At 41.5% G+C, this 25,847-nt stretch overlaps 1 protein-coding gene across 1 annotated transcript in view; it reads left to right on the top strand.

The window, feature by feature from the left end:
• ppm1h (protein phosphatase, Mg2+/Mn2+ dependent, 1H) overlaps nucleotides 1-23,552 on the top strand; it is a 37,388-nt gene extending 13,836 nt beyond the window's left edge. The window contains exons 4-10 of the mRNA XM_085462408.1: nucleotides 7,842-7,954; nucleotides 8,854-8,938; nucleotides 9,162-9,280; nucleotides 15,386-15,449; nucleotides 17,269-17,376; nucleotides 22,547-22,698; nucleotides 23,039-23,552. Coding sequence (XP_085318534.1) covers nucleotides 7,842-7,954; nucleotides 8,854-8,938; nucleotides 9,162-9,280; nucleotides 15,386-15,449; nucleotides 17,269-17,376; nucleotides 22,547-22,698; nucleotides 23,039-23,186 — 789 coding nt within the window. The 3' untranslated portion in view covers nucleotides 23,187-23,552. The remainder of the gene's footprint in view (nucleotides 1-7,841; nucleotides 7,955-8,853; nucleotides 8,939-9,161; nucleotides 9,281-15,385; nucleotides 15,450-17,268; nucleotides 17,377-22,546; nucleotides 22,699-23,038) is intronic.
• Nucleotides 23,553-25,847: the final 2,295 nt, after the last annotated feature.

Raw genomic sequence — 25,847 nt, 5'->3', positions numbered from 1 at the left:
TGTGCTACACTATTAAATGACTTTATCCATTAGAGCCTACATTAGTATTTCAAAACTTAAAGGTACAGTAAGTCACTGTTTGAAATTAAACAATAGAAAACAGGCTGCCCCTCTGTTGGTCTTCCTTGGTCTCTTGTGTTCTGGGGGCCTCTGGATGTCTGGAGTTTTGATCTCCTCCATACCTGCTTCATACCCTGGAGGACGGGGCTGTGGCTCCCCACACTCCCTAGCAGATCGTTACATGGAGAAACCTTTGGAATACAAGCATGCTGATCCACACAGGTATGCACACAGGTGTACACACGGGTATTCACAGACGCGGACTACAGCTTTCTTGGCTGCTGCCTCAAAGCACATTGTGCGCTGTCTATCTTGCGTGCTGCACAATATCGTTTCTTATTTTGTATCTACTGATATCTACTGCTAGCTAGTTTATTGTGATGGTGCTGTTTTTTTTATTATGTTGCTCTTTGTTGTTTGCTTTCTCTTCTGTTTTTTTTCTCCATACAGGTGACCCAGGTGTTTTGTTTTTTTGTTTGTTTGTTTTGTTTTTTCTTTCTTCCCCCCCCTTCTCACCGTCTCTTCTCCCCTTTGGTTTTCTTTCTCTCCCTCTCTTTCTTTCATTCTTTCTCCCTGTCCTATCCCCCAGTCATGTCTGTCCCGTTTGTAGCAACTGAAAATAAAATAAATTCATAATCATAATAAAGGTCAATCAAATGGACCAATATGGCAAGGCCATGATGATCCACTTGTTAAAATAAATCCGCTTGGCATCTTTCTTGGCCTCAAGACAACAAACAGAAGAAAACAAGAATATTGTACTCATAAATATACATTGATTAGTGCCCAACTATGTCTTCCCACAAATCGATGCATTTTCATAAACTTGAATTAATCCATTAAAAAAAACACAGGAGCAGGTTTGGCTTGTGGAAACTACCATGTTGCTCCACCATCTTAAATACAGTGGCTGAGATGGTTTTGGTACTCCTCTAATTAACAGTTTCTCACATTGTATGAGAGTTTCTTTACTGAGTGTCTGAGTCCAGCGATGTTAGATCAAAGGAAGTTTCACTAACACTGGCTAACAACAGGTAATCGGTGCAAAAAGAGCCAACTGCTGCCATCCAGTGGTGAGATTTTCCACATTGTACCTTTTAAATTGACTTTTTCTGTATTAACAGTACTGCAGGTTTTAATGGGCTTGTCTTGAGCATCATCCTCCAGCACTTTAGAGAGGAGATTATGTGTCTCTGACAGCTGGTTAAAGGTGATAAGGTACTTATGGCGTGATCACACGCTGTAAATTTTACCAGAGGCCTGATAGCCTGAGTCAGACGGCAAGTAGCACAGCCAGGAGAAGTAATGTACTTTCGCCATAAGCTGCTGCAGGTCACAAGCACTCGGCATCTGGCTGCGCTCTAAGTGGATGCTTGAGATTTAACCCGTGGAGAGGCCATGGGATCAAGAGCAGAGCTAATCAAAACAGTGCTAGCCTGTGTGATTGAGGGGTCAAAGTTCACTTTTTCAGTTTCACCTTCAGGCTCTCTGTTCTTGATTATGTTTGTAATTATCCTATGCACGCCTGTATAGGGAGATTAAATTCTTAAGTCAAAGAGGGTTTCATTTGCAGTCATTCACAGTTTCCCATGTAAACAGTATAATGCCTGTCAGCCAGTTTACATAAGCAAAGGTTTTTAGGTATGTTCAGAATTCCAGTAAAACAGGTGAGAACTAACTGCTGATGCACCTGTACCTCAAACATGGAATTTACTAATGATTAAAGCCGGAATCTTTTTGTCCCTTAGCCCATAATGTGCATTTCCTGGGAACGTTGCTTCCGTCTGCTGTGTTATACACAAGGGATCGCCACATGTTTGATTTGGAAGATTTTTAGGTGATATGTTCTTTATAACACAACACAATTTGTGTCACTACACTTGTGTACACCACACATCCCCATGTTTAGACTAATATCTGTGTGGTGGAGGTAAACCCCCTCCTGTAATAGGCTAGGCCTGACACTGAATTATCCTTTTGATTGCAAAATCATAAATTCTAACTGTAAAATGTAACACGGGTCAGATATTGGTGAATGGCAGTGTGGACCAGTCTCCTCGGAGAAATCAGTGCTTAATGCCGTCTAGTGCTTCCATTTGTTGACCACTAGGTGGTAGTGTGTGGTTAGTAATGTTTAAGAAGCCGCACTGCCAACCAAAGAGAAATTGTGGACTGGTGCTCGTCTGTCTTTGTAGGTACAGCGATGCTTTTTGCAGGATTAGTTAACTAAAAGTTCAACTGTGAATTGTTGATTATTGAACTGCTGATTCGAAGTTGTGAGGGATGTTTTTAGAAACAGTCAGGGTGATTACTGAAACAATGTCAGGCTAACATTTGTTGAACATTGTGGCATTAATTAGTAGAAATCAGGTTTCGGGTTCAATTCAGTGTTTCACCGAAAAGGCAGCACATTCTCTGTGGTGGAGTCCTCCTTACTCTTTTATTTTTCTACTTGCAACCAACATTGGCTTCTTTTCCTCCCGAACTTGCCCCTGAAAGAGCTATTTTTAAATCATATATTTTAAAGCACATACAGTGTATTTTAGGTTCATTGTTCAGTGCTACACTAATTTGTTTCTTCAGGTGGTCACAGTGTGTTTTTTCTTACAACACAATGGGTTCTAATTACAGTACTTACTCTCCTCCCGAGCTGTCACTTATTTTAATTTCAGTAATCATTTTTCCGTAAAATTAGATGCAGTTTGGTTCAAATGGCACACATTTCCTCTTGGAACAAAACACTGTCAGCTCTGCTCCTGCTGAGAAACTACCCAAAAGCTGATTTTGGCAGAGTCTCACCCCTCAAAGGATCTACAGTGGGGCAAAAAAGTATTTAGTCAGCCACCGATTGTGCAAGTTCCCCCACTTAAAATGATGACAGAGGTCAGTAATTTGCACCAGAGGTACACTTCAACTGTGAGAGACAGAATGTGAAAAAAAAATCCATGAATTCACATGGTAGGATTTGTAAAGAATTTATTCGTAAATTAAGGTGGAAAATAAGTATTTGGTCACCTCAAACAAGGAAAATCTCTGGCTCTCACAGACCTGTAACGTCTTCTGTAAGAAGCTTTTCTGTCCCCCACTCGTTACCTGTATGAATGGCACCTGTTTGAACTCATCATCTGTATAAAAGACACCTGTCCACAGCCTCAAACAGTCAGACTCCAAACTCCGCCATGGCCAAGACCAAAGAGCTTTTGAAGGACACCAGGAAAAGTATTGTAGACCTGCACCAGACTGGGAAGAGTGAATCTACAATAGGCAAGCAGCTTGGTGTGAAAAAATCAACTGTGGGAGCAATCATCAGAAAATGGAAGACATACAAGACCACTGATAATCTCCCTCGATCTGGGGCTCCACGCAAGATCTCATCCCGTGGGGTCAAAATGATCATGAGAACGGTGAGCAAAGATCCCAGAACCACACGGGGGGACCTGGTGAATGACCTGCAGAGAGCTGGGACCAAAGTAACAAAGGTCACCATCAGTAACACACTACAACGGCAGGGAATCAAATCCCGCAGTGCCAGACGTGTTCCGCTGCTGAAGCCAGTGCATGTCCAGGCCCGTCTGAAGTTTGCCAGAGAGCACATGGATGATACAGCAGAGGATTGGGAGAATGTCATGTGATCAGATGAAACCAAAGTAGAACTTTTTGGTATAAACTCAACTCGTCGTGTTTGGAGGAAGAAGAATACTGAGTTGCATCCCAAGAACACCATACCTACTGTGAAGCATGGGGGTGGAAACATCATGCTATGGGGCTGTTTTTCTGCCAAGGGGACAGGACGACTGATCCGTGTTAAGGACAGAATGAATGGGGCCATGTATCGTGAGATTTTGAGCCAAAACCTCCTTCCATCAGTGAGAACTTTGAAGATGAAACGAGGCTGGGTCTTCCAACATGACAATGATCCAAAACACACCGCCCGGGCAACAAAGGAGTGGCTCCGTAAGAAGCATTTGAAAGTCCTGGAGTGGCCTAGCCAGTCTCCAGACCTCAACCCCATAGAAAATCTGTGGCGGGAGTTGAAAGTCCGTGTTGCTCGGCGACAGCCCCAAAACATCACTGCTCTCGAGAAGATCTGCATGGAGGAATGGGCCAAAATACCAGCTACTGTGTGTGCAAACCTGGTAAAGACCTATAGTAAACGTTTGACCTCTGTTATTGCCAACAAAGGTTATGTTACAAAGTATTGAGTTGTATTTTTGTTATTGACCAAATACTTATTTTCCACCCTGATTTACGAATAAAGTCTTTACAAATCCTATCATGTGGATTCATGGATTTTTTTTTTCACATTCTGTCTCTCACAGTTGAAGTGTACCTCTGGTGCAAATTACTGACCTCTGTCATCATTTTAGGTGGGGGAACTTGCACAATCGGTGGCTGACTAAATACTTTTTTGCCCCACTGTAGACCTGTTTTTCTTCAAGGAAGCTCGTTTTTACCCCCCCCCCCCCCCCCCCCCCCCCCCCATAAAGAAAGCAAGCAAGAAAGAAAGAAAATGGAAAGTGTCAGGGAGTCTTGGAAAGGTTTGGTCTCACAAAAAAGATCTCACTCAATCTCTGTATCTTATCAGCAGGCTCCACCTTCAGTTCTGGCACACATCCCCATTGGAAATAGAGGGGCTGTTGAGGCCTGATAAACCCTGTGTAAATATCAAAACCAGTGTTAGCTGATAGACGGAGGTGTATCACCTGAGCTGTATCTAAAGCTAGGGCAGGAAATATGTCAGTACTCACTCACCTTTTTTTTTTTTTTTTTTTTTTTTTTTTTTTTTTTGTCCAATTTATTTGTAGATCATATCATATATACACTTCGTACTATGTATACATCGTATAATCGAGTTTAGCCATAATAATTGTCTTTGTACATTTTACCACTATTTTTGAACTGTGGGGCTTGGTCTCTGATTTGTAAGCTTACATTAGAACTACATTTTCAAAAGCTACAACATGCTTATTGACTTTTTAAATTAGCCTATTAGCTTTGCAGCTTTAGGAGAGAGACTCAAACCAAGGTTAGCTTAATTAGCTTAATTGGCTGAAATACCAGCTCATCAGTTAAAAATACGTAAGAGCCAGAACGAGAGAAATATGCGTACGAGTTATAATCACAGGTTATTTGAAAGTGTTGTGGCCCGAGCTTTAAAATAGTTTTGCACATAACCTCTCATGTGACAGTGTAACATTTTGATTTAAAGTTATAGCCTGTACTGAGCTAACAAGCTGCTTACTGTAGCAGTATATTTATCATGCAGACACAAAACTAGTATTTATTTGCACAGTAGTCGACTGTGCAAATGTTTTGACTCATCCCTCATATCCTCATATCATTCACTTGAGTCCCACCACCAGGCCTGCATACAGTCATTTGAAAACATTGTTTTTCATATGGCCATAGTATAGCAGTAGTGAATAGTACCTGTCCTGTCAGATAGGCTTGTGGCTGTGTGAGTGTGTGTTTGATGCTAGGATTGTTTTTCTAATTTGCAAAAAGATTTCACCCAAAGGTCTTTTTCTGCATTCAAAATCAACTGATAGTTACTGCTGTCGCTAATTAGTTCAAAATGATTAATTCCGTTAATTACCTGCCACACTGTCGATCATGAGAGCTCTCTTGCCTGAAATTAATCCTCTTTTCCTGTTGTGACTGTCCTGAGTTATTTCTTTTCATTTCCTGCTTTTGGACCTAATATCTTTGGGCTCTCTCACTGATTCAGTAAACTCACTAAATGATAAGGCTGGTCTGAGCAGTACTGTGGCCTTCCTGACTGGAAGAACAACACACAAAAAACTTTTGGTCTTCGAAAATGCAGTCACACAAAATGTGAGTCTACCTCGTGTCTATTTTTGACTTTTAGAGCAACTTAAAGATTTTTTTTAAAACAGCAACATCCAAATTATTTATGGGCGCACTATACATAAATATCAAATTCAATTAAGTTTTATTTATATAGCACCAAATCACAACAACAGTGACCTCAACCTGCTTTATGTAAAGACCCGACAATAATGCAGATAAAAGCCCAACAGGCAGAGGACCTCCTGTGCAGCCAATTGGTGACACTGGGAAGGAAAAACTTAGGATAGGAAGATATCCTGCAGAACCAGTTAGTCATCTTCCGCAACGAACATGGTTGATGGGCTGATTGGTTGATGGGTTGGTACAGCTAAAAGATTTTTTTTATGAAATGTTTTCCCAGTTGTGTTTGACTGAGTTGAGATTCAGCTGTCTGATGCGATATAGGCGTGAATCGTACGATACCTTTTGTGTATACTTGCTGTACTTTGAAGTGGGAAACAATTGCTTAATTCTGGTTGGACTCTCCTTGTTAGAATGTCCGATTAAATTTGTTTTAATTCACTTAATGTCCCTTTAGTTGTTGGTATGTTGGCTAGTTTGTTGATATGTTGCACGACTGATGTGACACTCAGGGATGTCAGACCTACCAGTATTCCTTGATGGTATTTTTCTTCCTTCCAGGAAACAATAAAGATGCAGGGCTGTGCAAAAAGCGCTTCAGCATTTATAGTAGTATGGTATAAAGAGATGAGCATGTATGAGCGTTGAACTGCTCTACGTCTTTCTTTTTTTGGTCTGCCTTCTGGTTTAAAGCTCAGTTGTTTCTTCCTGGCTCAGGCGCACAGGAGAAAGGTGTAGATGTTTATGCAGACATTTTCATTATTGAAGACTTGCCTGCAGCAAGAGGTATTGGATACAGCAAGGATAAATATGCATAGCTCGCTATGGATTCATAATTCATCCAGGGTGAAGGACACATTTGTTCACCCCTCCTATCCTCCAACCCCTTCCTTCAGCCCCCTACCCCCAGGAGTGTCTGCTGGAGTGCAACCCACACACACGCGCACTCAGATTCACACTTAATGCATCTTACATCTGGACACGAACACATAGTTATGCACACAGAGTGCGCACACGCTGCATTCCACTCCTGTCTCCTGTCAGAGAACCACACTGCTCGCACTGCAATGCTCGCACGCTTACAGAGTTGTATTCAGATGGAGGGCGTCGGCGGCAGAGCAGAGGGCGATACGCTTTAGTAAGGGGTGACATCCCTCATGGGAAAAACGTGCTAGGGTGGACTTGCTGCAAATGTGTTTGCCAACATTATCGGCCCCACTCAGTCTGTTGATAGTGACGCCGGGATGGGAATGAGGTGCCTGATGGGGTCACTCGTTTCCCTGAAATATCTTTCCGCTTCTGTAGTGCGATTTAAAAGAAAGGAAAAAAAAAAAACCAGAGGAGCCGTTACCAGCAGACGGAGAGCACAAAAAAGGGTTAAATGCAGTCTGAGCGGCTTGGTTCAAATTTACGTTAGTGCTTTGATTAATTCAGTGACAGGTTAATTATTCATCTAATGAATGAACTGACGGCATGGTTTTCTTCAAATCATTTTTGGTTTAATTAGCACCAAATTAATCTGGGCTAATTAGCTGGTGTAATAATCAGTGGGCCCCTCCAAACTTTCTCATCTGTCCTTTTTGGTTTCCATTATTTTTTTATTGCTCCTTGACTTGTGGCACTCTTGATAAATGAATTCATTATGGTGCTATAATTAATAACGGCATCATGACAGGATTTGAGTATCAAGGCAATATTTTCTCAGTATCAGTTTTAAGCTGTATGGGGAAAAACAGTTCTTCAAAGCTGTGGTGATTAGAAACATGACGGTGTGCAGAGGATCGGTTGTGGATTATGTGTCCTCGTCATCATAATCTGTCTGTGTCTCTGTGTGTTTTGTCTTTTTTTAGGATTTACAGATAGAAAAGGAGAAGGCGGTCTACAACATCTCAGGTGGCTGCACAGCGCTGGTGGTCGTCTATTTACTCGGCAACCTCTATGTGGGGAATGCTGGGGACAGCAGGTGTGATACACATGCAATGAGTGTATATGTAAGATACAGTGGGGGGGGGGGGATGATTATTTGATCCCCTGCTGAGTTTGTGAGGTTGCTCGCTTGGATGTGAGGAACAGTCTCTGGTGTTTATGCTGGTTTTATTTTAATGGAGAGACAGAATATCAACCAAAAATCCAGAAAAAAACACATTGCATAAAAATACGTATTGATTTGTATGTCACTGACTAAAATAAGTATCCCCTAGCAAAACACGAACAAAGCATAACGCTTCCGCCTCTATGCTTGACTATGGGGATGGTAATCTTTGGGTCATCTTTGGTGACTGCGGTCCAACTCCCTTCAGCTCATTTACAAGCTCCTGCCGTGTAGTTTTGGGCTGTTCCACCACTTTTCTCATGATCATCTTCACCCAATGAGGTGATATCTTACATAAGAGCTCCAGACCGAGAGAGAGAGTTTTTTCTGAATAATCACACCAACAGTGGTCAGCTTCACGTGAAGCTTCTTGTTAATGGTCTAACAGCTCATTGGTCTTGTCCACAGTGGAGGGGAGGTTTTAATGAATTAAACTGATTCTGTGGACAGGTGTCTGTGGACATAATGAGCTATAATCAGGAGTATCTCTAATTGCTTGGTTGATTGTAATCTGTTTTTTTTTTTTTCTGGATTTTTGGTTAATATTCCGTCCCTCTTCATTAAAATGTTGTTTATTTGTATGTGAGAAAACTAACAAATTCGAAAGAGGTTCAAAAATAGTGATTTCCCCTGCTGTAGCAGACTGTAGAATCTTCTTTGTTTTCGTCTCTGTGTTTCTCGCTCACCTTCTCGTGCCCTTTAGCCTACAGGAACAACTGTGTCCCTTCCTGGATGAATAGAGTTTTGCTTTGTCTGCTCCTCTCCCTCAGAGCTATCATTATCCGGTCTGGGGAAGTCATTCCCATGTCAGCAGAGTTCACACCAGAGTCAGAGAGGCAGCGACTGCAGTTCTTGGTAAGAAAGAAACTTTCTCAGCTCCTTTCTAGCAAACACAGCTGTCAGATATTAGCAGAGCTGGCCTCCCCTCCTGTTGAGACACCAGCTATGCTTAGCTCTGTCTCTCTTACACGGCCTGCTCTCTGTGCCAGCTTAATAGACTATGGAATTGTTTTTCCTATCCCTAGGGCGCGTCAATCTTCTTCTCTTTCTGTTTTTTTTTTCTCTTTTCATATCACAGGCCTACATGCAGCCCCACTTATTAGGGAATGAGTTTACACATCTGGAATTCCCAAGGAGAGTCCAGAGGAAGGAGGTGGGGAAGAGGATGCTGTATCGTGACTTCACCATGTCAGGATGGTGGGTTAACTAATACTTTTTTTTTTCTTTTTTTTTTCTTGACTAAATTACTGCTGATTGAATGTATGTCAGTGTCCAGTATCCACCTGGGAGGATAACATTTTGGTTTCTGCACTCAAGTCCTTCACATTTGTTAGAAATGCTGTCGATGTTATATAGCCACATATCTCGTTGAATGCATTTATGTACCCTATAAAGAAATTCATCTGTGTCCCATTCACCGAGTAATTCAGTTCATTAGCACTCCACAATCATCTTGGGAACTTTAGATTGTAAGGTCAGTACTTAACTATTAACACAATGGCCACAATGGGGAGAAGAAACTTTACTTTTAAAAAGTCATTCAAGTCATCAGTTGTCATAAAGAGGTCAGGAACTGTCCTTCGTATTTCTTCTTTTGTGTGTTAGTGGGCAAAGCAAAGACCTTGCCCTGTGTCCTAAAGTAAAGAGAAAAATAAAAAGTGTACAGATGGAGAGAAAAGGAGGGAAATAGAAAAAAATGTATAAAAACTAAGAAGTGACTAACAGAAAAAGCTGAGACCAGGGCACCAGAGAAACGGAGGCAGGAAGGTTATATTATATAAACATTGTGTTTACATTTTCTTTATGTAGAAATGGGTTCAAGGATAGATCATTTAATTTTGTAGGACCACTAAAGCTTTTAGTTATCGTTGCTGAATCTTCACCTTTTGTTTTTACTTTTTCCAGCCATGGCAATCTATTAAACTAGCATTACCGCAATTCAAAAACACTCAGAAATAAAGTAAGGTCTTCATCGCTACCTTTACGATTAAACAGCTAATTTAGCATATTTACCCAGGTAACTTAACACAATATGGATTACAAAACTAAACATATAGAACAGTGCAAAGCTCTATAAATGGGAAAAAAAAGGAAATTGGGTTACAGATTTATTAAAAATACGTGCAATCACAACACTCCTTATATTAATAATATTGAGCTCTCCATTCTGCTTAGGCTAGCCTATGAGATTTGCTATTCATGTATGATTTTACAGCATTGACGGTGTGTTTGGGTTCATTGCCACGCTGATAAATTCAGCCAATCAGATGCTTTCCGAATGGTGTTGCATTGCGAATCAAAATCTAGACAAGTCAAAACCCATGACCGAGCCTCTGCCATGTTTTACAGTTGGCTACAGACACTCACTGTTGTACCTCTCAGCTGACTTCCTCCTTACATCCTGATAACGATTTGACCGCTTTTAAAGGTTGAATAATTCATAAGTCAGTTTAACAAGGGGAAAAAACATTCTTCCAAAAATGCTCAGGTACAAGGATGGGGTTGAAAACGAGTGACAAAGCAGCCAATATCCAAAGGAAATCTTTGAAAGACCTTCAGAGAGCCTTTTATGAAGTTTGTGGATATGATTGTATTCTTATTAACTAATGACTCATGCATGCAAGCACACACAGACACACGTAAAGAGAGAGGGGATGAGAAAAATATAACGCTCAAAACCAGATGCTTGTTTCGAAGTGAAGGTGCAGGTGTATTATTATTATCATTATTATTATTATTATTCACGTATCTGGTTCGTGGTGGTGGACCACAGTCAGTATTGGTGCTCTACTTGAGGTGTGACTAATTCTTAGAAAAGACTCACTGTTTTAGGAAATTGAACTGGTAACCTGTGCTGACACTGAGAGCGTGTAATATAGTTAAATATAGTTTTAAAAACAGTTTTTTATCCATTATTAATAATTACAGATTATTTAAGTTGATATGTAGAATGATCCCTTATTAAAAATCCCCAAACTAGTGGAAAAGGCATTTCAGTTTAGAAAGCCTGCTTTTTAATGTGATTCTAATCAGACTTCTGCATCTCAGTCAGGATGCTCTGGGCTCTTAAATAGGATTTCAGTGCCGTTTGTGTCACTTGCACTGCGACATACGTTGGCAGCAGTCTATCCCGAGCTGGCTGAGATACTAAGCAGAATCCATGCAATGACTGGCAGAGCTAATTATTGTGTGTTTTATGTTTTGTATTGTTTCTAGAAAACTACAAGTATTGCTATGCAGATGCATTTACAGGAGAGACACTTCTATCGAAGGAAAGCGTGAACTGAGGATGAAGTGGGTGACTGACGAGAGTTGAGCAGGATATATTTTTTTGACTCCACCTGCATGCAGTTGTGTTTTATGGCTCTGCTCAGTTCAAGCAGATGTAGGTCAGTCAGTGGCTGCACTTCTTATTGGGCCCAAAACTCTCCTCAGTCTGCCTGCTTACTGTCTGAGCAGCAGAGACAGCCTGTGATGTATTTTTAATCAGGTTCTACCCATAACCCAGTTATGGCTCAATTTCACCCGGACTAAGTCTGGGTCTTAAATTAGTACCCTGTCAGCTGCTGTAGCTAATTGATCTGAAGTGCATGGCTCTGACTTAACTGTGTCATCGTCTATAGGTGCAGATTATATGCTGTATAGGGAGAGAGGATCTTTTTTTTTTTTTTTTTAATCTTTCTTCAGCTTTCTGTCTGTGCATGTATATGTGTATGTGCAGCCTGTGTGCCCACATGCTGTGAGCGCGTAGGCGTACGCTGGCGTCCAATTCCCTCAAAGGCATCCGTGATCAAGGCTGCAGTCTAATGAAGGCATACAGGCCTGCAGCCCACCTCTCTGTCTCCCTCCCTTGCTTTCTTTACCTCCCCTCCCTCGGCCAGTTGGACCAGATTGAGGTTCTGGCGTTGGCATTGTCGGCTGTAATAGTGGTCATTGGCCGGCATGGAAGGCTGTGTTATTTGCCCAGAATGATGGATGTTGAGCAGTCGGCCGTGTTCGCCGTAATGTAGAAGCTGCGGTAACGCAGGCGGGCAGGTGGAGGGAGGGAAGGAGGTTGGGGAAGAGGGGTGGGTGACTGGAGTAAGGAAAAAGAAGTAAGTGGATTGAGGTAAGATGTAAAAATTGATAAACAGATGAAGGAAGGATGATTGGTATGTTGTGTTGGTCACAAAGGAGGGAAGGGATGGATGACAGTGAATGGTTGTGAAGCACAAACAGTCGTATCAGTGGCATTCACTCAAAAGTCTTTAAGGTATACTTTTCTTCTTACAGAGTGTTGTATGTAAGAAGAAAAAGAAAATACCATGGTCAGCCTTGAAAACAATACCAGGTTCTTGTGGGCAAACACTAAATTCAAGGTACTTGGCAAATAGATTTTTCCAGGCATCTCGGGAAAACGCGCCTCGTCTCATCTGCTTCTCTCTCTTCATGTAATCCCACACTGACTCCAAGACGCTGAGATCGGGGCTCTGTGGGGGCCAGACCATCTGTTGCAGGCCTCCTTGTTGCTAGAGATGGTTCTTCATGACTGTGGATGCATGTTTTGGGTTGTTGTCAAGCTGCAGAATGAATGAATTTGGGGGCTGATTAGATATCTCCCTGATTATAGCGTGCGATGCGTCTAAACAGCCATAGTGCTGAAAACTTCACAAAGTGCTGTATTAATTTCGCCCGCCTGGAATCTCTCTGTCTTCCAGCCCTCCATCTGCTCCTTCTTTCTTTTTCCATTATGGCTTTGTATTGGTATGACTGATGCCTACAGCTTGCATTAGAGGAGTCGCTGGGTCACTGCCATTTTCTCTGGCCTTGCTTTGCTCTTGAAAGCACCACTCAATCTATCAAGGTTGACCAAAAAAATTGTTTTTTTTTAAAAACCAACTGTCAATTGCACTAATTTGTGTGACTCATCCAGTGCTGACACGGCCCGTTACAATGTCACCTCAGTATCTGTTGACAGGTGTGTATATATAGCAGTGTGCAAGCGAGTTATGACGCGGTGCATGCACTGCCAATGTTTTTCTGTCACCCCCTCTTTGCAGCGGGCGGAGGTGACACCACCTTCTTCCCTCCTGTCCACCTTTTAGTCACCTGCAGGGAAAACATGATACAACCCCTTCTGCCCTCTTTCCCTGGTGTACCCGCCCCCCTTTTAGTCACATGCTGCAATGTATCAAGCAACCAAACATCCTGCGGTGCTTTACAATACTGCAAAGTTTCATACTGAACCAATGCCAAGTAAATACAGGGTCAATAAAAGGCAGGTCATTTAGGGGAGATTTATGAGATGAATCATCATTAATTTGCCAATTCTGAACCCATTTTCACCAATAAATCCCTGTTTTTATTTTTACTTTACGTTTCATGTATTTTGATTTGGGGTTTTGAAGATCTGGAGTGTAAATGCACCTGCCTCTACAGCACTTTACTGTAGGTTATAAATAAAATAGACGTGCCCAATTGATCTGATACCAATTCCAGCGGTAGTATTGATAATGTCGATATCTGGTTCCATTCGCCCACCTCTAACATCCCCTGAGCTGGGAAGCTCAGGGGATGTGAGGATGTGACCACAGGGATGTGACCGGTGAAACAGCGCGGCCCTTGAGCAACTTTCTTTGCTGTTTTTAGAACTCAGTGTCCCAGAGCAAGGAGCAGGTATCATAACAGGATTAATGTGTATCTTTCTCATCCTGTCACACTCTTGTTATCTCGAGTCAGACAGGCTGGATTCGCTGTAAACACTCGTCTCGAGGGGGAGGCCGTCCCTGACAGCAGGCTCTGGGGATTTTATCCAAGACATTTTTGAAATAATGACAGGAATGCGTGTCTCCGTGTCGTAGTTTTGTTGTTTTTTTCAGGAGATTTAACAAATCTTGAAGGTGAAAGGGTAAAACAAAAGAAGTTTTGAGTGACACAGCAGAAGTAGCACCTCTTCTTCTTTCTTTCTTTTTTTTTCCTAACAAAAACAGTGAATCCTGTCTTGGTAGATGGTTTTAAGTTTCGTATCATCGGTCGTGCTATTTTAGATCTAAGAAACTGATGAGGAAATCCTTCTGAAGGCTCTTATTTGGTAATACAGCTCTCCTCGCTTAGATGAGGCTCTAGACTGTATTCCTGTGTTTGTGGGCTGTGTTCTCTGTGATAGTTCTTGCTTTCACAGTTAAAAAAAAAAAAAAAAAAAGTGCTGAGTGCAGCAGTGTAGCGCTCGCCTAAGGTGGAAACATATGGTCTCTCTGAGTGAAACCAGCAGTAATGTAGAAACCATCCTGGTCCCCGCTAATCTGAAGTACATGGACTGTGGTGTGCTGGGCAGACTTGGGTCACATTCACAAATGAAACATTTGTCTTTTTAGCAGCTTTTCAAACTAAACATTTATTTTCAGGAAATTTCCCTACATGAAAAGCATCCCCCGATCCACGTTAGGCCACTTTTATGACCATTCTGAATATTCTTTTCCTCGCTCCCTGTGATCTGACAGCTAAAATAAAGAGAAACCTGTGTTTCTAATTGTATTTTCAACCAAGTCAGCGCTCGCTCAAGAGCCAGAATTTTATTCACAGCACCTGGTGCGAGTTCTGAATGGAAAACTCTGACCTGGCAGCTCTCGTGGAAATTGGCTGGGTTTTGTTATGTATCTGGTACAGTAAAGTTACACAGCTGCTCCTGTGAAGTACAGCTGCTCGCAGATGAATAGGAGCACACGCACCAGGAGCAAGAGTGCTGGGTTTCTTCACTTCGACTTTCCGAATTGTAAAGGTGAAAAGTGTATCGCTTAGATCTGAGATGAATACAGCGAGCATTGTACAGTCTTCCTCCTCACAGCGCAGCTCTGTCTAGTCCCAGTGTGAAGATGGTAAATTATTCATTAGTTCGCGTGGGGAGTTTAAAGAGTGCTCTGAGAACAGGAGAATGGAAAGTGTGGATTCTCTTGCATCATTTTAGCTGCTTTACTTTCAGACCTTCAGAGGCGTACATGCGCAGGCGCCACAGACAGTTGCAGAAAACCAACAGTGCACCTAGACTGTCTCGTGCAGGCGTCTTCTTTGTCGCTAGGGATACCTTCACAGGATCAGTTAGAAACGGGGGGGAAAAGAAAGTGAGAGAATTAAGCTAAGGATCTCTGTGTGTTTAACTCTGCCTTTTCTCTCTCTGTGCCAGTCCCCTCATGTCAGCAGCAGGGCCTGTGGGAAGGAGAGGGGGTGGGGGTATGGAAGTGAAGTATCTCTAGGGCATGTGTGTGTGCAGCCTGCTATAAACAGGAAGAAAAAAAAACATTAACGTGTTCTGTATTCTTTGCACAGGGCATATAAAACCATAGAGGAAGATGACCTAAAGTTTCCCCTGATCTACGGTGAAGGGAAGAAGGTAAGAAGTGCTTCCACAGCCTCATGTGCCATGCATGTAATCAAAGCTCACCGGGGCATCATTGGTACACCCGACCTCACATCACCCAAATCGCTGTGTAGAGACATTCCTGGCCTTTTTGAATCCTGCACAACCTGTAGCACAAACGAGCTCTCCAAGGACTTATTATTATGTTTTTCAGCCAATTTAAAAAACAAAAACAAAAAAAAAATTGACAGAGGTCTAATGTGATGGTCCTATCTGAGTCGTGTGTTAGATGGATCTGATGAAAGGTAACATATGCTAACTGAATATATCAATACTGAAACACTGACTTGTACTAACAAAATCTTGTCAACGCTGAAAAAAGGGAAATGACACAAAACAAAAGGTCAAGAGTTTCCCCCTCGTTCAGTTACACTGTACATGCAGTGGTGTGTAGGAGCCTTTCTCTCTTTTGACTTGAAAAGGTCAAAGGAGCAGTGTGATAGACCCGAATATGCTCTCGCCGTGCTCTTCAGTTTTCACTTCCATACGTACAGAAAATAGATTTGAGTTTGACTGACAGCAGGGGAAAGATGTCACCCCTACAGTATTCTATGTGCCCACAACCGCATTCAGACTCACCCCGGCGCAGCTGCCGGTGCCCACGTCGTGTCCTCTCCCTTTGAAGTGAGGAGCGGAGATGGATGGCTAGATAGAGTGAGAGAGAGGAACGCCAGAACACTTCAAAGCCCCTGGTGCGCCGCCCTCTGGGCACCGGCACTCTACAATTAATCCCAGGATGTTTTACCCCTTTCTCTGCTGGAGGAACCTTTCCACCACTTTAAAACACTCTCCCTGCGTCGTTCTGCATACTGATCCAAGCTCAGTCCTACTCGGCTCCTCTTGTGCTCGTGCCTAAAAGTTCTTTCTCTGTACAGTAGAGATTTCCAGACAATATGAATCAGCTTCAGGGAGGATCAAACAATCAGTATGTGATTGAAGTGCAGACTTTCAGCTTTAATTGCAGGATTTAAAGACCCCCTCTTTAAAAAAAAAAGCGTAGCACGGTGGTACAGTGGTTAGCACTGATACCTCACAGCAACAAGGTCCTGGGTTTGAACCCACCATCTGTTGCTGTGAGGCATGTTCTCTCTGACATGTAGTTAGTTTAACTAGTTTTTCTGAATTGGCTCTAGATGCCTAATGGCTGTCTGTCTCTCAGTGGATTGATCCAAAGTGCTACATTTACTCTTTTTATACAGAATCCCACATTTTCAGAGGCTCAAAAGTAATTTAGCAAACTAACATAATTTAAAATCTAAGGGCTGTTTTTAATACTTTGCAGTCAGTGCCTGAAGTCTAAAACCCACAGACATAATTAAACAAACCCAAATGTTAACCACATGTTCCAAATACTTGGAAAAATTATAATGAATGGTAGAATTATTACCACAGGCTGATGTTGTTGACATCTATCTTCCTGGTTTATGTGCGACCTGCTCTACACATGGTGGTTTATGCAAGATTTTAGATGTAAGATTTTCCTAAAAGCAAAGCGATTCAAATAATCAAAACCTCTGGCTCGTTTCTAAACTGTTCACCAGTCATGGTGTCGTCAGGTTCTCCGATCTCTGCAGTCTGTGACGAAGAGCAGAAATGATGACCAAGCTTCAAAATGGAGACCCGAGTTTAAAAAGGCTTCCACGGTGGCCTTCTAGATAACATCTACATAAGCTCTCACTCATTATAAGACGATCAGTCATGGGCAGAAATGAAAATGCCTTTCGTAGAGTTTGTTGCTGCTTTGTTTGACTCATACGGAGGCTGTGCTTTAAATGCCTCTGATCTTTTCCAGGCTCGCGTGCTGGCGACCATCGGGGTGACGAGAGGCCTCGGAGACCACAGTCTCAAAGTGCACGACTCCAACATTTACATTAAGCCCTTCCTGTCCTGCTGCCCAGAGGTACGCTCCAGTTTTACATTTTTGTGTCCTTCTCTATGTCTGCCTTGGTCATGTTGTTAGAATTTTTGCCTTACAGCAAAGAAGGAAAAAGGATTCAGAGTCTTTTCTGTTCGACCTGTCCAGTGGGTTTGGGCCTCTCGCCAAGTATTGACAAGAACAGGCTCTACCACCCTCTAGGCTCTCAAGGACATGCAGTCATGTGAAAAAATAAGTACATCCCATGGGAGGTTGTTGGCTTTTATGGCTTGTCTGAGCAACCAGACATTTGACAATCGTTGAAATACTGACTATAGATAACGATGATATTAACAAACACAACCACAGCAAATATGCAAAAATAGCCGAGACGGTGAGCGCACTACTTTTGTTTCCATCGTTTTTAGTTTCAAAATAAGAAAGTAAGAGCAAAGACTGGCCACACACTGCACGGCCTCCTTTGGCAAACTATTACAGATTACAAAAGCATTTTGTAAACAGCAGTCTTTCAGTTCTTTCTGTGGATTTTCTCCTGCAGTTCTTATCTATAGGATACTAATTCTCTGAAACTCTTGGGCCGTTTTGTATGTACGACATATATAAAGGTTTCCGATAATGTGCGTTTTGGAGGACTATGGGGCCACAGTGAAACCTTCAAACTTGAATGCCTTAAGCTTTTGTGGCATTTGAGGTTTGTTTTGCATCATCATATCCTCTTTCATCTTCAGTTTCTCTCTTTTTTTCACAGGTGGTTTTCTTTTTGAAACAGCTGCTATTCAGTTGAATCTATTCTTCCCTAAACTAAAACGCTTCCCCCGGCCACTGGCCTCAGCACAAGTTGAAGGCTTTATCAATCCTCACTCCTTGTGCTCAACAGTTAGAGAGGTGCTCTTTTAATGAAATTGCAAACCTTGCTCTTCAGATGGCCTTGTGTTATCTCCTAACACTCTTAGATATGGTGCGGAATACATATTTGAATCAATGACTGCAATGTGCCCAGTATCTGAGGCAGCGAAGCAACTTCCAAAATACAACATTTCTGTCAGTGTCCTTTATAGCTTGTATGAGGTTTTTCTCCCACAGAGCTGCCCATGTCTCACCAATCAGGTCTAATGTTACTGTGGCCAGACAGTATCTTGGATTCATCTACCACACTTTAGGATGTTTGAATCTATGGCAACAAATCTGAAAATGTACCTACTTATTTTTAAAGCCACTTAAAAAATCTAAATCGTCTACAAAATATGAATTTTGTGTGCTATTCACTTGAGTTTATAACCTGCCTTAATAGGAACAATTTCTGTGGGTTACACTTTTTCACATGACTGCATCAAATGCAATGATTACATCGTCTGTCACAAAGCAGAAGAAGAAAAACCTGGATGTTAGCAGTTGTAATGTAATTGTTTTTTACCTTCTCACTCTTCTCAAAGAGTCACCTTCATCGGTCACTTCACAGCATCTATCCTCCGTCAGGTTACATAAAGTTGTTGCTATAAAACAGTGGGTGTGTGGGTACACAAATACAGAATGATGAAAGCAGAGCACTCTTGTGGCACATACATCGCTTGGACTGTTAGTGAGGAAATCTGTGCCTACTCCTTTTTGGCCTTGTTGCTGCGTAGCTGCTGAATGACTAAAATCTGAGAGATATGTTAAGTTATTCTGGGGAAGGGAGCCAAAGTCTGGGTTAGGGTTTAAAATCCTTTGCATTTGAGCATGTGTCAGGAGGGGAGGAGAGAAAACGGAATAAAAGGAAAAGTCAGAACAAGAGTGGCAGTATGTTAACATTAGTGTTTTAGAGGGGCTCTTTAGTTTTATATTACCCTCGTTGTGTCAGCCGCCTGATATAACGAGAGCGCAGAGGTAACCGCTGATAGCCAGTAACAGGAGGGACTGTGAACTGTGTGGTCAACGTGTGCGTTGATGGTCCCTGCAGTGCAGTGGATTGCAAGAAGGAATCCACTGCAAATGATTGCAGTAGTCATGAAAACCTGCACATTCTCTTGATCTTTAACACTAGGAGTCCCAGGCTTCTACCTTTCTACCTTTAAAACCCACCACCAGCCAAATGGCTGGTAGGCTTTTAGCTAGGCTTTAGCTTCAGCCAAGTGGAAGCTAAATTGGCTAGTCATTCATATGTAAATTAGGTTGTTAGCTGGGAATTCTGGAGGGAGGGGAGTGGGGGTGTGTGGATGAGGGGGTGGGGGAGCTGCTAAAAGCTGTGAACTTCCTTTTGTGTTTCATCTTGATGCATTCTCAATCATCCAGGGAAATAAATCTCCAAAAGTCACCAACTTGGAGCGTTTCAGTTTGCCATCTTAGGGAGAAATCAACACACATGGGTGTAGGTCCTTTGTTGCTGAGATTTATTGATAAAAACAGTACAAAAAACCAACCATTTGTACACATATTTACAAATAATAATAAAAAGTGAGTGAGTACCCCAAAATACACACAAACTGAAGGTCACTGTCAAAGTAACTTAGGCTTTAATAAACCCATTCGCCGTCTTCAGGTTTTTCAGCTAATTCAGGGTAGCCTATCCCAGTCATAGGGTGAGAGGCAGGGTACATCTTGGATAGACCACTGGCCTCTCACAGGAGATATACAAGCATTCAAAAAGAAGAATTTTTTCCTGATATTGACTTATTTTGACATCCACTAGTTTATATGTTCAAAGAAATGTGTGGGAGAGTGCCCTGCAGGGAATGTGAAAACGTCCTGCGGGGACATGTTTTCCCTGCACACTGTCAAGTTAGAATTACAGACTTCTCTCAGGTTGTGAATAAAAAATAAATAAAACAGGCTGACCTTGGCAGTTTGAGTCATTTTGACATAGAATTTGGGTATTTGAGTAAAAATCAGAGGATCAGGTCCTTCCCTTTTCTTGACATACTATAGGAATGCTGCCTCATAGATTGATAGTCTCGCTGTGTTTCTCTCTTTCAAAGCCTGACTTACTGTTCATCTCAAGGTTCCCCACAACATGGAGCCTTGTGATCCACACACAACTCATTTTGATAATCTTACAGTGACTCTCCCTGCTTGCGTGTGGTGTTCTGTTTTTAAAGTAGCCTAAGTTGGTGTGCCTGCTGTGAATAGGCAACGCCTCCACAGTAGCAAAAGAATTACTTGAAGCAACCAAACAAAAGCCATCCAAGGCCACTGGGTATTATTTTTGCCTGCTGTTTCAGAGTATGCTTCTGTTCGCCCATAGTAATTTAAAAGACTGTGCCTCACCAGAGTTGCCACAGTAACACGAGTTTCCCTGCTTCAGAATATCTTTGAAGGATTGAGACCATCAACATTGTTTAGACAAGTATATGGAGGCGGATGTGTTAAGAAAGTAGAGATTAAATGGAAAGATCATCCTAGTAATTTTTCTTCTGATATTTTGAGAGATTCATGTAGAGATATCCACACTAAGAGACTTGTTACAGTACAGGTAATCCACAAAACAGTTTACATTGTGTTCTGTGGCTGCCATTGATTTTTTTTTTTTCTTCTTCTTATAATCTCAGTAGCTTATGTCAATAAAAATGTTGGGTGGTCCAGCACTCTGGTCCAGAATTGCTTGAAGCACAACAATGAAATTGGAAATCCCTTGACTTGGCATGTAGCGCTAATGATAGATGAAAATTTTGGTTTCTAAGCTGTCAAATCTTTGAACAGTACCAGTGACTGTGTAAAAGATGGCCAGCGTGGCTCCACTCGGGAGCAGTTCAGTAATCCATTTTTTCTTAAGTCACTGGTTAGTGACCCATTAGCAAACATTATAGTATACTCAGGAGATGGAGCAGGTCATCTTCTAATCAGAAGGTTAGTGGTTTGATCCCTGACTCCTCCACTCTGCATGGAAAAAGTACCCTTGGGCAAGGTAGTAAATCCTGAGTTACCCTCTGAGTGTTAATGTTAGACATAGAAAGCACTTAGGCATAGAAAAATTGCTTGTATGAATGCGGGTGGATGAGGCTTGAAGCAAGAAGCACTTTGAGTGCTCAAGTAAAGTAGAAAAGTGCTATAGATAAACCAGTCCATTTACCACTAAGATGGTGTACTTTAATCGGATGTTTCATTATTACGCCATTTCCAGCTTCTCCTCTGCTTGCCTTCTGTATTGCATTGTGGGAAAGCATTGTAACACTGAAAGCCAGGAGCAGGGAGAGTAGCAGCACAGAAAAGGAGAGGCGTCAGTGACAACAGATACAACCCAGATTAAATCAGATACAGGAAGAAAGAAAAACAGCTGGGATTGAGGCGGGTTGCAGAGCAGCCTGCAGAGGTGCCGAAGCTACATGTCCTGTATGAAACAGCCAAGACGGGTGGCAGAAGTACATACATTTGTCAGTTAAGCAGGAGTATACATACTTAGGTGCTGTATTCTGCAATCACAACTTATTAACATATTATAACATATTAACCCCTGAGTATAATGTAATGAATCATGTGCACAGTAAGATTTGCAGTGAATCCTATGCAATAAGCACCAATGACAAATACAAAACAATGACTCCCCGAAAATGCATGAACCAAAAAATAACATGCCTGTACATGAATATGCAAGGAGTAAAAAACAGAGGTAATTGTGTTAAAATGTGGGGAGTAAAAGTAAAAAGTTGTCAGAAAAATAAACACTGAAATACAGTTACCTGACAATTTTGCTCGAGTACAGTAATAAAGTGTCTGTGCTTCATTGCTTCCCACCTCTGACAGGCAGTATGTTGTGTGATAGAGTATCAGCTGAGCCATCAGTTACAGAGATGAACTTCCAGGATTCACTCTGAGCCTCGTGTACAGAGCAAATCCTCTGCTCTGTTAGTTTTGAAGTATTAAACTTGCATCCCGTCTTGAAATTATTAAATGCTCTTATTGCTGTAATTCAGATTCACCACCCTGGTATTAGAATATAATCTGGATCAGTTTACCCTTTCAAGATTAAAGATAACCACTAGGAGGCCATGGCTAAGGCTTAAGACTGCTGTCCATTAATTACAGAATGAGCATGTTGAACAGATGAATGTGCAGCACATTATAAAGTGCGTTGCAGCAGCTTTTTCAGGTTAAACACGGCTAAAATGCACAATCCATCTATACAATATTTTCTGTCTATAAATATGTAACGGGTATACAAGGTTTGTACAAACAGCAAAGTTTTACAATTCTTGCTTCTCTTTTTTTTTTCTAACTTCAGGTCAGAGTTTATCCTTTAGCACAGTGTGAGCATGGAGCCGATGACATTCTGGTGCTGGGAACTGACGGACTGTGGGACGTCCTCTCCAACCAGGAAGTGGCTGAATCGGTCGGCTGTTTCCTGGCAAACTGCGACCCTGACGATCAGCACAGGCATGTTCACCCATCCCACACAGCTGCAGTCGCAGACAGGCCTGAACTTCCTCTCACCTCTGTCTTGTTTGGAGAGGGTGAACGTGGTTATCTTCTCACGATTACGCAAATTTCCAAACATTCAGATAATGATGTCAAAGAGCAGCTCATTAACAGGATTCCCTGATTATTTCCTCAATGGTTTTACTTTTTAAATTTTTGTTTGTTTTCTTCTGACTGTGGGCAGAGGCATTTATTCAATGGCTGCACGTTGCCATTATTCCCTGTTCTGATCATTATCTAATTGAATATCGCCGTGTGATGCTGACACCGTAACTACTTCTCACTTTCGTTCCCTCAGGTACACGATGGCAGCTCAAGACCTCATAATGAGAGCGAGGGGGGTGCTGAAGGATCGAGGCTGGAGGATAGCCAACGACAGATTAGGCTCCGGAGATGACATCTCTGTCTACATCATTCCCCTCATGTATGGAAACAAGCAGAACTAGCCAAGCTACGAAACCGCAGCCATCGCTGAAACACAACCCTGCCTTGACCTTTTAAAACTTCACATGTGCAGTTTTACCTCATTCCTTGTTCTCCTTTTAAAAGTGCTTTTGTTTCTGCTCAGATCAAAACCTGATCTGTCTCAGTTTCACCCTGATTATCCTCAATCAGGGTGATCTCTCTCTCTCCCTTTTTTTAAATATTGAAAAGGAAACAATCATAAGAGTAGCTGTTAATGATTACTGTTATTATTGTTTTTTTTAATTCTTAGCTGTGTTTCGGGGGGCAAACCCTGTAAACCTGGACTCTCGAATGAGATGACGACATCTCAGGACTGCTGTTACTAACTAATGCACAATATTTAATAATGTGAAAATGTAAATAATCTGAAACACAAGACATTGGTTAAGTGTGTTTGGCTGAACACCTGTACAGTGTTTACCCCCCCCCCCCCAAAACCTAAAGGCTGCTGTAAATATGAATCATTCCAGCTCTGTTCCACGCACGCTTTTAACTTAGCCAGACTCAGCCATTCACTTTTCCACACCTCCCAGTGAAATGGGTGGGAAAAATGGGTTTCCTTCTGCTGACTTTCGGCTGTAACTTCTAATACTGCAGTTGCCATTTTTTTGCTCATTTGTACCATTGCGATACTGCGTTTGCTATTAAGGAGAGATTTTTTTTTAAATGAAGACTACACTACCAGGTGGAGTGACACTTAAAAGATTTTGGCCCAATACATTTCACACTCCTTATTTCTTTACTATTGTATTTATTTGAACATCAGTTGAGATCTACAAAGAAAAACAAACATGTTTCAGACATGTTCCTCCTTAAGCTGTCGTTCACCTGCTGCATGTGCCATCATTAAGCTACGTAGTCATCCTTTACAGCAGGGGCATCAAATATAAGGCTCTGGGGCCAGAATTGGCCTGGCAAAGACTCAATCTGGCCCACTGGATGGCTTTGGGATATGTGAAAGAGGACATAGCATTTCCCCTTATGAAGATCTCCCTTATTGCCAATTATAAGACACTGGTAATAATGTAACAGATAAACAAAGATCAAAACAAAAAGGTTCCTGTTTTCTCACTCAACTTTTTTTTTTTTTAAATGAGTAAAAATAAAAATAAAACAAGGCATTTTCTATGAATTAACAAAAACCTTCAGTTTTGTAATTACAAGGGCGCGGGGGGTAAATGAGCCACCAGAAGCTTTTTCTGTAATTTTTACACATTTATTTATTTGCACTGACCGATTTCTCTCATTTCCAACAGCTACAGTTCTTTATCACGTAGAAAAATTAAAAATTGCACTTCTTTTTCTTATAGTAATTGGGATTAAATGTGTAGTCAAATGTCTTTACACTGACAGAAGGAGTGGAGTATCGCTGGTTCGGACCAACTTAACATCAAAGTGGGCCGCATGTGGCCCATGATGTAAAAGGAGTTTGACATCCCTGCTTTACCTCATAGAACCTTTTCTCAGATTTATTGTTCTCATTTTAAAAAAAAATACATCAAAATGTATAAATAACAGGTACCTGTAACGACGCTGATGTTACAGATGTCCCTCAGAGCATAAATCTGGCCCGTCATTGCTAAACTTGTGTCTGAGCAGTCAACACAGTTCTTACGTTACGGAGTGGGTTTCCATATTTTATTTCAAATTGTACTTTTTTTTTTTTTATTTTGAAGGTGAAAATGGTGAAACGGAGTAAATTTATTTAAATGTAAAAATGTAAATAACCTTTTCCAGCAGACAAACTCTCCCTTCCTTTTACTGTAAGTCACGCATATCTTACCGAAACCAAAACACACATGATTTGTACTGTTTTAGAATCCCATAGGAACAATAAAAAAAATAAATGTGAAGAAGTTCATTTTTCTGCTCTATTAAAGTAGTTGATCAACAGTTGTGACAATTCTCTGTTGCCTCAGTGATTTAAAAAATAAATAAATGGTGTTGATTGATCCTGGCTCTGGAATGCACTTGGCAGACAGCTCAGAGTATTGGGAAAAGTAGCGGCCTGGCCTCTTTGGTAACTGTATCAAATGAACTTTATGAAAGAAAAGATTTTTTTAAAAACGTGAACTGATATAGCGCTGATGTAAATGACTCATCAAATACGATCGAATACTGGATATAACTGATTCTGCATCAAACAAGAAATTTTCTTGGAACTTAGACTTTAATGGAGACAGCATCTGCACCACATAAGACCATCACCGCTCTGACAAACTGTGTCAAGACAGTCCAGAAGCAAAAATGTGGATGAAGGGTATTAGTTCACACGATAGCCAAACTCAATGAAGATTTCCTGGTGGAGGCTGCTGCAAGGAAAGTAATCTTGACTTTTTGAAAAACACGTACGTACACGTACTTGATTGCTTGACCAAAAAAAGGTACGAATGTGGGCCATTTTCTTTCACCCAAAAATTCTGTCAATGCAAGTCAAACATCTGTGGAGCTAAAAGGAATATCTGCAACATTTCTGCTGAGTCCTTCTCCGGTGATGTCATACTGAATACTTGAAATACCTGAGAGACCATGGATGTAAATTAAATTAACATGTCAGGAGAATAAAACATCCAATATGAGTCAGGAGGGAAAGTAAACCTGGCTAAACTAATTAAATGTTTAAAGTGAAAGTGTTAGTTTTT

The sequence above is a fragment of the Copadichromis virginalis genome, linkage group LG7 (genome assembly GCF_057382275.1).
Source record: "Copadichromis virginalis isolate Kocher_CV1m ecotype Utaka linkage group LG7, C_Virginalis_male_GT1.1, whole genome shotgun sequence".
In the NCBI taxonomy this organism is placed as follows: Eukaryota; Metazoa; Chordata; class Actinopteri; order Cichliformes; family Cichlidae; genus Copadichromis; species Copadichromis virginalis.
The sequence above is the reverse complement of the archived record's forward strand: the minus strand, read 5'-3'. Positions and strand labels throughout refer to the sequence as shown.